The sequence below is a fragment of the Rhinatrema bivittatum genome, chromosome 17 (assembly GCF_901001135.1).
Source record: "Rhinatrema bivittatum chromosome 17, aRhiBiv1.1, whole genome shotgun sequence".
In the NCBI taxonomy this organism is placed as follows: Eukaryota; Metazoa; Chordata; class Amphibia; order Gymnophiona; family Rhinatrematidae; genus Rhinatrema; species Rhinatrema bivittatum.
The window spans coordinates 50499138-50513422 of record NC_042631.1 but is presented as its reverse complement, the minus strand read 5'-3'; the positions used below and the strand labels follow the sequence as shown (position 1 = coordinate 50513422).

Sequence of the window (14285 nt, the reverse complement as noted above, 5' to 3'; positions counted from 1 at the left end):
GTCTGGATCCTGCGAATCAAAAAGCTTTTGTCTCAACGGTAGTTCATCAAAATCTGGCTCAATGCTTTCTCCTTCTTCTTCTGACCTCCGCTTTCTTTTATGACAACTCTTTAGTTTTGGCTGTTGAACGATTTCCATTTCAAGCCGCTTAGGTGTTTCATACATGGCCATTTTCAGGAACAATTACAACACTTCTGCTTGAAGACTGTTCTCACGTGATCACTATCACATGCTTACTTCAATATCCAGTGTTGCAAGTTTGGGCGTGTCTATGCAAAAGAGGTGTTATACTGCCAAAGCTACCTATAGATCCTGGGTCATCATAAATTTTCTTTAAGATCCGCTGGTGCATTCTTGTTTTTTATATGGCTGTAAATACAGAGGTCTGTTTTTTTTTTTTAAAACAAAACTAAAGCCTTGTGTTTCACCATTGCAAACCTACACCCCCCACTGCTTTCAATTATCCTCTGCTCAGGTTTAGGTCTGGGCAGGGAGGGTTGAGGCATGCGTATCTACAGAGAGGGGAGGAGGGAAGGGGTGTGAGGAAGATTCTCCCTGTCTCTGTGTACAGACTGAGTCACAGCTTCCTGCCAGATGAGTGGTAACTTTTATTGGGGCATGCCTATCTACAGCGAGGGCTTGGAGGGGAGGGGTGGACTTCTGGTGACATCACTGGGGGTTTGGCTTGAGGCTTTGAGTGACAGCGTACTCATAGACTACTCCGGTGCCTGTCTTTGCAAAGTTTGATTGTGCCTGTGTGAAAAAATACATTGTCTGCAGTTCATGCAGTTCACCACATGTAGTTCCAAGCAATCACTTGTTTTAAAAACCAAATCCTTGCCAACAGTATGAGCCTGTTTTCCTGCCACTTAACAGCTTGTAATTTTTTTTTTAAAACAGAGGGGCTAGAAAAAAAGCATATTTCCTGCTCTGTCATCATTAAAAGACGTAAGGATGTTCTAGGGGTGCATTTTAAAAGCATACTTCCGGCTCCGACATCATTAAAAGGTGTCAGGATGTTCTAGGAGCGCATATTTTGGGGCTTTTGTATTGTACTTCCGGTGAGATCATCAAAAACAGCCAGAGTCCATTAATTCTGGCATCATTAAAAAAGCAACAAACACAGAAGCAGAACACCTCTCTATTATAGTCAAAAACCAATCGAAGAGAGGGAAAAGGATCAAATGTCCAATCCACAAAATTTACAACCAGTCAGTAGCAAATGACAATATCATAAAGTTTTTTGCTTTGGAAATTCAATCTGCGGCCTCTCGCCTCGCAATGGGCCGCAAGCCTCAATCAGCTTACAAAGCAAGATATAGATTCAATCATTTTTTGTCATTTTGCTCGTGCTAAATTTTATTCTAATTTCTAAGTCTATTTTTTATCCCAATTTTTATTTTCAAATCACCCTGAAAAAGGTTTAAATGTGAAACCAAAATTGCACTTCTCACCAAAGTTAAAAATCTTTCAAATAACAAAATTAGAGAGATGAATACTTAGCCTTGCTCAATGAAATATTAATGCAATCGTTCCCGACATGAATCATGTTTCGATTGTCTAAAACAATCTTCTTCAGGGGATGTTTCTCAAACGTATTATGCATAAAGCGGCCAACATTCTTCAATCCCTACTAAACACAAACACAAACACAAAATATTGCATGTTAAAAAGTGCACCTATTAAATCATACAAGACACACGGTAATTTAACTTTCCATCTAATAAAAGTTAATACTCACTGTCTTATATCGCTAAAGCAAGCTTACCTGGACAAACACTGTCTCAGCTGATAATTTCAAAAATGGCGCCGAAAGCGTCTCTATCAAACTCTAAGTATCCCAGCTGTTTAAATCCCACTTCAGGAACCATCGTCACCGGAAGCCACGTCAGCAAAACACTAAAAAACTACAAATCCCACACAGCAAAAATTTTTGTTGCTTCCTAATTTCCACCAATCAGATCACATTCACGTCAACCTTAGAACACAAATCAATCAATCTCTCTATTTAATCCTTTAGGAGCAACAGTATCGAAGTAGTATATCCATTTCTGTTCCCTACGTAAAAGATAGTTATCAAAGTCTCCCCCTCTATTGCCAGGTTCCAACTGTTCTATTGCCGCGAATCTAAGCGAATCAAAAGAATGGCAATACTGCAAACAATGCTGTACTACAGGCGCTTCCAAACGTTGTCTCGCAATTATACGAATTTTTAAATTGCGCTTGGTTTTGCCTATATGTAACAGGGGACAATAAATGATTGAATCTATATCTTGCTTTGTAAGCTGATTGAGGCTTGCGGCCCATTGCGAGGCGAGGCGAGAGGCCGCAGATTGAATTTCCAAAGCAAAAAACTTTATGATATTGTCATTTGCTACTGACTGGTTGTAAATTTTTTGGATTGGACATTTGATCCTTTTCCTTCTCTTCGATTGGTTTTTGATCATTAAAAAAGCGACAGGACCCTTTCTGATGAGGGGGGTGTGTTTTTGGGAGTGGTGAGGGGTGGACTTCCTGTGATGTCATACCCGCGACATCACAGGGGTGTGTGGCTTGGGACTAGGGTGTGGGGCGGGGGTCACCTGTGACATCATTGGGGGGGCAGTTTAGGGGGTGGGTTGTGGGAGGGGCTCCCCATTCAATTCTATTGGGGGAGGAGCATCGATGGGGTCTGGGCAGGGCCAGGGGCAGGGCCTTGGGTGGAAGGGGTGTGGCCTGGGGGCATGGTCGAGGGCGGGAGGGGGCGTGGCTATGCCCCCATTCACTTCTATAGGGAGTGGGCGGGGAATGGGCGAGGCTTAGACCAGAAGTGAGCGCTGATTGGCTGCTGTCATCCTTATCTTACCTGTCAATCAGTTTGATTGATCGTGTACCCATTATACTACTATTGGGAAATTTCATTTATTAAGACAATGGTTAAAAATTAATGAGGGAGAATCCGTTTTGTTTATGTATAGTATTGTTCACGTGATTTGTGCTTTTTAAAATGAAGACTGTTTTACATTGTAAGCCAACTCAGGCTACCCTTTAGAGTGTGGAAAAGGTTGGTTTTTAGATGGGATTATATAAGGCAAGAGAGAGAGCATGATGCACCCACTCGGGGGATGTCTGTTCCAAGCACATGATGAAGCCAGGTGGAAAGCACAGAGTCAGGAATTAATGGTAGAGGAGAAGGCATACATAGGCATGACTTGCCTGATGAGCTGAGCGCACAAGGAGGGGTGTTGAGAAAGAGAAGAGGTAGTGAGGAGCTCAGCATAGGTGAGCAAGAGAAGCTTGAACTGTATGCGGGGAACAGATAGGGAGCCTATGTAGTGACGTGAGAAGAGGGATTATGTGGGTGTAGTGACTTTGGCGAAAGATAAATCGCTCAGCTGAATTATGGATAAATTGTAGTGGAGAGAGATTGCTCACTGGGAAACCTGTGAGAAACAGGGTGCATAGTTTAAGCAAGAGATGATAAGAGAATGGATAAGGGTTCTGATAGTGTGTTCAGAAAGGAAGGGATAGATTTTGGTGATGTTATAGAAAAAAATGGCACATTTTAGTGGTTTTGGATATTTATAGAGAGGGAGAGAGAGTAGTCAAAATGTCTCCAAGATTATGGGCTGAGAGAATTGGGAGGATTACAGTGTCATCCACAGAAACAGAGGAGAGGGGTAAGTGGAGTAAATATAAGCTCTGTCTTAGCCATGTTGAGTTTAAGGTGTCAGTGGGACTTCTAGGCAGCAATGTCAGACAAGTAGGCTGATATCTGGGATTGGATTCCTAATATTTCTAATGTAGAGAGGTAAATCTGGGAATCATTATTATACATGTAACCCTTTGCTGGGGGGTTTGCAGTTTCCCCTAGGTCCATAAAGGTATTTGTTGCTCGAGGCTACTCTCTCCATCCTACCCCTTCTCTCTGCAGATCCCAGGGAAGGAGTTCTTGCTGTGGGGGCAAAGAAAGACCTTCTTGGACCAAGTGATAGATGATGGAGGGTCTCTACTCAAGTGTGTGTATTTCTCTGGTTGTGTAATCTCCTCAGGGACCGACAAGCTGGACATAGACTGGGTGTTCAAATAAACATCAATCACTGTCTCACATAATTCCCATATACTTTCCACAAATTAAATTGTACATTTGAACTATTTACTGAAGATAGTCTTTCTGTTGGGATACTTGTATCCATCTCTCTAACTCCTGGGAAGGAGCTTGTCAATGTTTCCTTATCTATGCACAAACAGACCAGAAAAGCTGGAGGGAACCCCAAGCCACAAACAGATCCTAACTGTCCAAAGTTCTGTCTTTTGCCCTCAGCCTGTGTCCTGGTCCCTTTGGGGTGGAGATCTGGCTGGGAATCTCCAGCTTTTGATGTTTCATTCCCGTACTGCCTTTCCACTCCATGTGACTTCTCTGGGGGAAAAGTCTAATGTTTCCAGTAAGAACAAAGTTTTCACTCTCCTGACTCCAAGTTGTGAGGAGGGGTGGGGGAAAAAACCTCCACACTAACAAAAAGGGGAAAATACAAAATGCTTTAAGTCCAAAAATATCTCTTTTTCAAAAATGAAACAGACCATCTCAAATATGGAGTGTACTGATAAGGAATCTCCTCTAAACACAAGAAAAATACAAGCTGAGTTAGTGGGCCTAACTCAGCAGGGTGAAAGGAAAAAAAGCAAATTACTCTTCAAGAGCCAACTCAAAATGACCACACTCTCTATACATCTAGCTAACCACATTATGCCTTTGGGATAGCCAATCACAGTCAGCTCATTGGAGAGACTGAAAAAGGAATGGAAAATCCCACTAAGCCGTTATTAGTCCTGATGTTAAAGGACCTAGGATCTCCGAAGGGTCAGCCATATAAAGATGGTATTGAAACCCAGTGGAGGAAATCAGAGCATCAAGGGAATTAGTATACAGAGAAAAGAGAAGAGGGCCCAGGACAGAACCTTGAGGCATACCAATTGATAGTGGGATGGTAATAGAGGAGAATCTGGCAGAGGAAACACTAAAAGTGTGATGGGACAGGTAAGAAGATAACCTGGACAGGACAGAGTCCCAAAATCCAAGCGAGGACATAGTATCAAGGAGTAGGTGGTGATCAACAGTGTCAAAAGCAGCAGATAGGTCAAAGAGGATAAGGACTGAGTAAAGGCCTTTGGCTTTAGCCATAAACAGGTCATTGGAGACTTTGGCAAGGGCTGTTTTTGTGGAATGTAGAAGGCAAAAATCAGACTGGGGTGGATCAAAAATGGCTTGAAATGCAAGAAAGTGAAGACAGCAACTGTGAACAACATTTTCAAGTAGTTTGGAAGCAAAAGGGAAGAAGCAGATGGGACAATAGTTGGCAGCACAGGTAGAGTCCAGAGAGGATTTTTTGAGGAATGGTGTTATCACAGCATGTTGAAGGCAGCAGGAACAGCAGCAGTGGAGAGTGACAGATTGAGGATGTGACAGATGGAAGGGATTACTGCAGTGGAGATAGAACTGAGGAACTGAGTAGGAATGGGATCAGAGGAACAAGCAGTGAGTTTGGAGGAGGAGAGAAGATGGGCAGTTTCCTCCACTGTGATTTCAGAAAAGTGGGGCAAGAATGGCGGAGGCCAGGGGAAATGTAGAGGAAAAAAGTGGGGGTGAAGGAGGAAAAGGTGACCTGGTTGAGATCTGCTATAGGATAAAAATCCCTGGGTAGATGCAAATGAAGGCTCATGGTGCCAGGCGCCAGCTCCCAACCCTGGTTCTGAATGAGCTGGAAGTGAAAAAGAAAAAAAAAGGAGCAGGCGGAAATGGTCAGATCAGAAGATAAATAAAGAGCATGAGGGAGGGCTAGAGTATGGCAGATCTATTAAGTCTTCATTTTTGCTTCCTAGCACGCCTTCCATCAGTGTCACTAGTGGCCCCGTGTTTTCTGGTGTGATAGGACATCCTTTCCGACATGAATATACAGGTAGCGTATACAGGAATCTCTCAAATGGATGTATAGTACATTATTGTGAATATAAGTGATGCTGCAAGTCTTCCCTTAGGACATGGTCAAGATGCTCCTTTCTGTTCTTTATTTTCAATAAGGGCTTTTTGCCAGCACAGCCTCTGGAACAGCTGTTTTGTTTTCCACCAACACTAACAATCGATCCCAGAGAAATGCAAACATCAGGTTTAAATACGTAAGTATAAACACTCTTTATTACAATTTAATATCTTTATAAATAACCATAACAACTAGACAATATAAAATCAATGTAACACATTTTTAGCACTATAATTAAAAAATATTTTGAACCAACTAAACTCATAATCTCATAATACACAGGCCCACATATACATAAAATAACGCAAAAAAACAAATAACTTATCAAAAGACTAGTTATAAAGGTAATAAAGAGTGTTTATATTTACATATTTAAATTGTATATATGCATTTCCCTGGGTTTGATTGCCTGAGGACTTTGTGCAAATTGGAGTAATAATCAATGTATTTGTTTTTGTTCTACCAGCACTGCGTAACAATGAATTTCAACTATGTGGTACCCAATCCTCTGTTCTCATAGTCTTGCGAGAATACCACATAAGTTCAGGCACCATGGGGCTCAAACTCACTGAGATCCGCATAATGCTGGAGGAAAACAGAATAGCTGTTCCAGAGGCAGTACCAGCAGAAAAGCCTCTAGAGAAGGTGGAGGAAGAGCATCATGTGAGCTACCACTGGCCCCTTGGCCCTACAGTGAAGAACACTTCTCTATCAGGTGAAGAAGCAAAGGCCCAATATTGGCTGACTGGTGCCATTTTGGATAATGGCCATACCGGGTCCAGAGCCTAAGACAATGATGGTGAACTCCAATCCTCGGGTGCCACAAACAGGCTAGGTTTTCAGGATATCCACAATGAATATGCATGAGAGAGATTTTCTGGTACTGCCTACATTGTATGCAAATCTTTCTCATGCATATTCATTGTGGATATCCTGAAAACTGGCCTGTTTGTGGCACTCGAGGACTGGAGCTTGCCATCACTGGCCTAAGGGATGCTCTGGGCCCCCACTAAACTACCACAGCAATTTTGGAAAGGGTGTGCATGGAAGAGGCTGGGCTTCAGAGGAGGGAATTTTTATTGTTAGGTTTTGTTATATTCATTTGGCCTTTTTAAGTGAGTTCTTAATCTAAGTGATACATGTTTTTTGTTATTAATCTTAGGTTTGCTTTTGCTGTAGATCTGCTGTGGATAATTTATATATTGTTATTTTAATATATTTTATTGTGCAATCTTTTGATTTTATGGAAAATCAGTATACCAAAATAAATTTACCTTTCCCATTGATAGCAGGGCTGAATTAGCCATGCTGCCATGGGAACTGTCAATCAGGGCCAGGGAGGCGGAGCTTTCAAAGAGAAAGACAGAGCTTTGCTCTGTGCGGCTGCATGTGGGTTCCTGCGCAGGAAAGATACATCTCCTCAGTCTGTTTCTTTCCGCGAATGGGATTGCACGCGGAGCTTCTTTCTCCTACCTCGGTCACAGAAAAGTACAAAAAACAAAAAAAGTCAAAGCAATCGGCCCCGAGGCCATCGGGCTTTAAGCCCTGATGTGTGGAAGGATCATGTCCATCACAGATGGACATGATCAGTATTACTGATGCCTGGGCCCAGATCATATCCGGAGCAAATGCGAGCATTGCGGCCGCATGTCGCCTAGGGCCCGGAGGTAAGGAGGGCCTCTTCCATCGGCTTACCATCCTCCAGGCCTGGAGCGGATGGCGGGAAGACCCACAAGAGTCGATACCCCCACAAACTGGCACCAACACCCCATCGGGACCGATCGGGGTCTAGTCGAGATGGCTCTAAGCATCAGGGGCAGAGACCTGACAAAGTGCAGCCGTCGCGGAACCAGACCAGTCGGATGCGTCTGTATCGAAGCAATCGAAACCGGCACAAGCACAGTCTACGTCTGCGCTGATTCATACATCTAAGATGCAAAAACAAAGACACGGCATCGATCCAACTCTGCGATCGACGCACGACGCACTTGGATGGGCGCACGGTGCAAAGCCGACGCATGCCGGAAAGCTGATGCATACATTGAAGCACGAATCCAGATCGACACAATCTTCGACGCAAGTTGCGTCCTCGAAACCTCACGACGCAGTATCGATGTGCAAAGCCTAACTATGCGCAGAGAAGACGCACCATAAAAATCTTCGTATTTATCTGCGATGCATTCACCATCTATCCCGACGCACAAGTTGAGTAAGTTGAAGCAGTTGGCTAAAAAACCAACAATTCAACAAGTGGCCTCCAGGACAACACAGACGGGGACCCGTCCACCACAAAAAATTAGGAAACTCTATTACTTAGAGGGTGTACAACCTGACAGTTCCCATGACAACATGGCTAATTCAGCCCTGCTATCAACGGGAAAGGTAAATTTATTATGGTATACTGATTTTCCATAAAATCAAAACATTGTGCAATAAAATATATTAAAATAACAATATATACAATATATACACCCCAGAGTTCTGAAGGAACTAAAAAATGAAATTTCAGACTTATTAGTAAAAATTTGTAACCTGTCATTAAAATTATCCTTTGTACCTGAAGACTGGAGGATAGCTAATATAACCCCCATATTTAAAAAGGGCTCCGGGGCGATCCGGGAAACTACAGACTGGTTAGCCTGACTTCAGTGCCAGGAAAAATAGTGGAAAGTGTTCTAAACATCAAAATCACAGAACATATAGAAAGACATGGTTTAATGGAACAAAGTCAGCATGGCTTTACCCAAGGCAAGTCTTGCCTCACAAAACTGCTTCACTTTTTTGAAGACGTTAATAAACATGTAGATAAAGGTGAACCTGTAGATGTAGTATACTTGGATTTTCAGAAGGCATTTGACAAAGTTTCTCATGAGAGGCTTCTAGGAAAAGTAAAAAGTCATGGGATAGGTGGCGATGTCCTTTCGTGGATTACAAACTGGCTAAAAGACAGGAAACAGAGAGTAGGATTAAATGGACAATTCTTTCAGTGGAAGGCTGTGGGCAATGAATTGCCTCAGGGATCTGTATTGGGACCCTTACTTTTCAATATATTTATAAATGATATGGAAAGAAATACGACAAGTGAGGTAATCAAATTTGCAGATGATACAAAATTGTTCAGAGTAGTTAAATCAAAAGCACATTGTGAAAAATTGCAGGAAGATCTTGTGAGGCTGTAAAATTGGGCATCAAAATGGCAGATGAAATTTAATGTGGATAAGTGCAAGATGTTGCATATAGGGAAAAATAACCCATGCTATAGTTACACAATGTTAGGTTCCATATTAGGTGCTACTACCCAAGAAAGAGATCTAGGAGTCATAGTGGATAAAACATTGAAATCGTCGGTTCAGTGTGCTGCGGCAGTCAAAAAAGCAAACAGAATGTTGGGAATTATTAGAAAGGGAATGGTGAATAAAACAGAAAATGTCATAATGCCTCTGTATCGCTCCATGGTGAGACCGCACCTTGAATACTGTGTACAGTTCTGGTCATCGCATCTCAAAAAAGATATAATTGTGATGGAGAAGGTACAGAGAAGGGCGACCAAAATGATAAAGGGAATGGAACAGCTTCCCCTATGAGGAAAGACTAAAGAGGTTAGGACTTTTCAGCTTGGAGAGGAGATGGCTGAGGGGGGATATGATAGAGGTGTTTAAATTCATGAGAGGTCTAGAACGGGTAGATGTGAATTGGTTTTTTACTCTTTCGGATAATAGAAAGACTAGGAGGCACTCCATGAAGTTAGCATGTGGCACATTTAAAACTAATCGGAGAAAGTTCTTTTTCACTCAATGCACAGTTAAACTCTGGAATTTGTTGCCAGAAGATGTGGTTAGTGCAGTTAGTATAGCTGTGTTTAAAAAAGGATTGGATAAGTTCTTGGAGGAGAAGTCCATTACCTGCTATTAAGTTGACTTCGATAATAACCACCGCTATTACTAGCAACGGTAACATGGAATAGACATAGTTTTTGGGTACTTGCCAGGTTCTTATGGCCTGGATTGGCCACTGTTGGAAACAGGATGCTGGGCTTGATGAACCCTTGGTCTGACCCAGTATGGCATGTTCTTATGTTCAAGGCAACACAGCTTGCCCACACCGAGCTCTAGGGCTTCTATTCCTTCCAGATCACCTTCGGGTGAACACACCTCACCTCATCGTCTAACATCCGATGAAGAGTTCATAGCGATTCCTTCTCAGTCCGCATCTTCATCGCCACAATCTCATGTTTATTCAGATTTGTCTGCTATATCCATTTATAAGAAAAGGACCCAGGTTCTTCAAGAACCATTTACCAAAAAATGGAAGATAACTCAGTATTTACGGCCACAAAAACATCCAAGACGTGACGTCAACTCACACATCTTGTCTGTGGCAATTGTCCTAAGGCATAACAGTAGCAAAGCCTACAATGCCACCTAACACACAATAAGCCTTCTCTCAACTCTGAGGCATTGTTGGGATTCTTTACCACTATGCAGAATACATTCAACCTCCCACTGTCACCGAAGGAGGATTCAACACATTCCTTGACTTCGTCCCGGGAACACACCCTTTGTTCAACAAGCTGGTTCCAAACCACAGGTCACTTCAATACCTTTGCCGACCCAACCAGTCTCACCTTGCTCTTAACCGGACACCTCCACAGGTTACCCATCTGATCCATCGGATGAACCTCCTGAACCATACTCCCCTCCGGAGGACTTATTCTATCCCAAATTTCTAGAAAAGGTGGGCTCCATTTTGCATATAGAGGTTCAAAAGCTTCCGGACCCAAGAACTGAAACTCTAGATCTTCTAAAGATCATCGACATCCCAGCAGAACCTACGTCTTTACCCTCCTACAAGGTTCTAGACTCGGTTTTAGAGAAGTCGTGGGAAACACCATACATTAGAGCACCAATGTCTCGCAAGACGGATTTAAAGTACCGCATGAAGCAATCTCCGCTGTACTCATTACCACAGCTTCCACACACTTCCATCATGGAATCCGCCATGCAGAAGGCAAAGAAAACTAAACTGCATGCTTCTGCACCCCCAGGACGCAATCAATGCTCCCTGGATGAATTTGTAAGGAAAACATTTCAGTCCTCCTTGTTATCAGCTCGTATTCACCAACATCAGTTTTATATCATCCAGTATTTGTTCAAATGTGTACAAGCCCTTAAAGGTCAACTATTCACATCAGAGTTCAGGGATCCAGCCACATCCAAGCCAATTCAAGATCTTGAAGAATGCATTCGACACTTGCACAGAACAGTGTATTTATTTATTTATTTAGCGCTTTTCTATACCGGCATTCAAGATAAAATCTCATCATACTGGTTTACATTTAACAGGGGGGGGGGGGGGAGAAATAATAAATGAATAAGTTAACAAATTGTAGCAAATGAAAAGAAAAAAACTCTGCAGTTACAATAAAACAGGGGAGATACAAAACTGGGAGCAGGAAAGTCTAAAGGAATTTAACATAGAGAGCAATTATTTACAAAGTTCTAGGAATGTCTGATTGTGGATGACATTGAATTGTGGTTCAGCTGGTGTCTGGAAAGGCTTGTTTAAACAACCATGTCTTAAGCCTTTTTCTGAAAGTTTTTCTGAAAGAGGCCTTTGAAACTACATCTAGGTCCTCTGCAACAGCCATTGCAGCATGCCGTATGGCCTTCCTGAGAGTAAGTGCAATCAGAGAGGACGTACACTCCAAACTTGCCAATTTACCATGCAAAGGTGACAACTTATTCGGATCTCGGTTTCAAGAGACAGTATCAAACCCCAAGGAACAATCCGTTGCAGTACAATCATTGACTGCCACCCCAGCATATACTGCACCATGACGCCTGGAGGGCGTAAACAATCTTATTCACATAGGCCATACCGTTCCTACTCCTCCTATCATCCTCCCTTGTTTCAAATGCCACAATGAGTACAACACCAACCACCTCAAAGAGGGAGAGGATGCCCGAGACCTAACCGGAACCAGAGCCAGCAACCTGCAACTCAGGCCAAAACCTCACAATCTTTTTAAAAATTCTTTCGCCATCACCACAGCTCAATCCCCCGGGACGCCTGACAGCATGTTTCCCAGAATGGGAAAAACTGACCTCCGACTGTTGGGTTCTGGACATCATACAAAATGGATATCAACTTCAGTTTCTCCAGCCACCCCCACTACCTCACTCTCTGGTAGGGGGTCCCAAACACCATCAACCCCAATTACTGATGGAAATAATATCATTACTTCATCAATGGGCCATACAAACCATCCCCAAGTGGGCCCACAACAAGGGGTTCTATTCTCCATACTTCCTAATTCCCAAGAAGTCTGGTGGCCTACATCCAAACCTGGACCTCAGGGACTTAAATAAGTATATTGTAAAGGAGAAATTCAAGATGGTATCCCTCAAATCAATACTACCACTTCTCCAACCCAATGATTGGATGTGCTCTATAGACCTGAAGGATGCGTATACGCACATTCCTATCCACCCATCCTCATGGCGTTACCTTTCCTTCCAATTTCAGAACCACCATTATCAATATACGGTTCTCCCCTTTGGCCTCTCATCGGCCCCCAGAGTCTTCACAAAATGCATGGTGGTGGTGGTGGCATTTGGATTTTCAGAAGGCGTTTGACAAAGTCCCTCATGAGAGGCTTCTAAGAAAACTAAAAAGTTGTGGGATAGGAGGCGATGTCCTTTCGTGGATTACAAACTGGTTAAAAGACAGGAAACAGAGAATAGTATTAAATGGTCAATTTTCTCAGAGGAAAAGGATAAACAGTGGAGTGCCTCAGGGATCTGTAGGACCGGTGCTTTTCAATATATATATAAATGATCTGGAAAGGAACACGACGAGTGAGGTTATCAAATTTGCAGCTGATACAAAATTATTCAGAGTAGTTAAAACACAAGCAGATTGTGATACATTACAGGAAGACCTTGCAAGACTGGGAGATTGGGCATCCAAATGGCAGATGAAATTTAATGTGAACAAGTGCAATGTGTTGCATATAGGGAAAAATAACCCTTGCTGTAGTTACATGATGTTAGGTTCCATACTAGGAGCTACCACCCAGGAAAAAGATCTAGGCATCATAGTGGATAATACTTTAAAATCGTCAGCTCAGTTTGCTGTAGCAGTCAAAAAAGCAAACAGAATGTTAGGAATTATTAGGAAGGGAATGGTTAATAAAACGGAAAACGTCATAATGCCTCTATATTGCTCCATGGTGAGACCGCACCTTGAATATTGTGTACAATTCTGGTCGCCGGATCTCAAAAAAGACATAGTTGCGATGGAGAAGGTACAGAGAAGGGCAACCAAAATGATAAAGGGGATGGAACAGCTCTCCTATTGTTGTGTCCGTCGGTCTCAGACGGCTTCGCCCGACATGCCTCACCTCTATTTCAGCCTTCTCCACCAGCCTCTTTTTGGAAACTTTTCATTTGTGTGCTCAGCAGCATGTACACGTGTATCCTGGTGGCTTTTAAAATCTGCTTGGCGCACGCTGCCCCAACATATTCGTGTAGCCAGTAATTGATATGTGCATAGTACTTTTAAAATTCCTCTTTATGTGCTGAGTGGGATTTTTTTTCACGTTTTGTATTTTACAATACGCCTGGAACTCCAGGATGTTTGTGTTGCTGTTAGTGAGATGACACCAGATTCAGAATATCGGATGAGTTGTGCAGGGAAATGTCTGAGTTCTGTTCTGCACCCATTGTTGGGGGGTTAGGGGATTCCTGTGGATGCAGAGTATAGGTTTACATTTAGCCCCGTGACAGTCATGTGTTCAGTATACCATGCACATAAGCATCATTTGTCAGTTGGGTACTGAATTAGAGAACCACTGGACTAGGAACTGTAAAATAAAAGGTTAGACGCTCTACTGAAAGTTTATATCTAATCACACAGCAGCTTCAGACCGGAACAAGCCCAATCTGTTGCAACCTCGTTGAGAGTCAGCAAATGGGCAACCTTTTGAATACGGAAGCAGTGACGTCACTCGAGGGGGACACCCCCGAGGTTCGCGCCAACATGCTACAAGACGTGAGGCGTCCGCGCACGTGCCCTAGGAGGCCTCAGGTCAACATGTCGGGACGCTGCGCCAGAGCCACTCCGGGGAAGCCGGAGGATGCAGCAAGGAGCCGCTACGAACACCATTCTCCCGAGGCTGGTGGAGAGGCTGAAATAGAGGTGAGGCATGTCGGGCGAAGCCGTCTGAGACCGGACACAACAATAGGGGAGCTGTTCCATCCCCTTTAT

At 43.1% G+C, this 14285-nt stretch overlaps 1 protein-coding gene across 1 annotated transcript in view; it reads left to right on the top strand.

Annotated features, from left to right (window-relative positions):
* Positions 1-14285, top strand: part of LOC115079136 (adenylate cyclase type 10-like) — a 621147-nt gene that overhangs the window by 107248 nt on the left and 499614 nt on the right. Inside the window, exon 7 of the mRNA XM_029582255.1 lies at positions 5860-5936. Coding sequence (XP_029438115.1) covers positions 5860-5936 — 77 coding nt within the window. The remainder of the gene's footprint in view (positions 1-5859; positions 5937-14285) is intronic.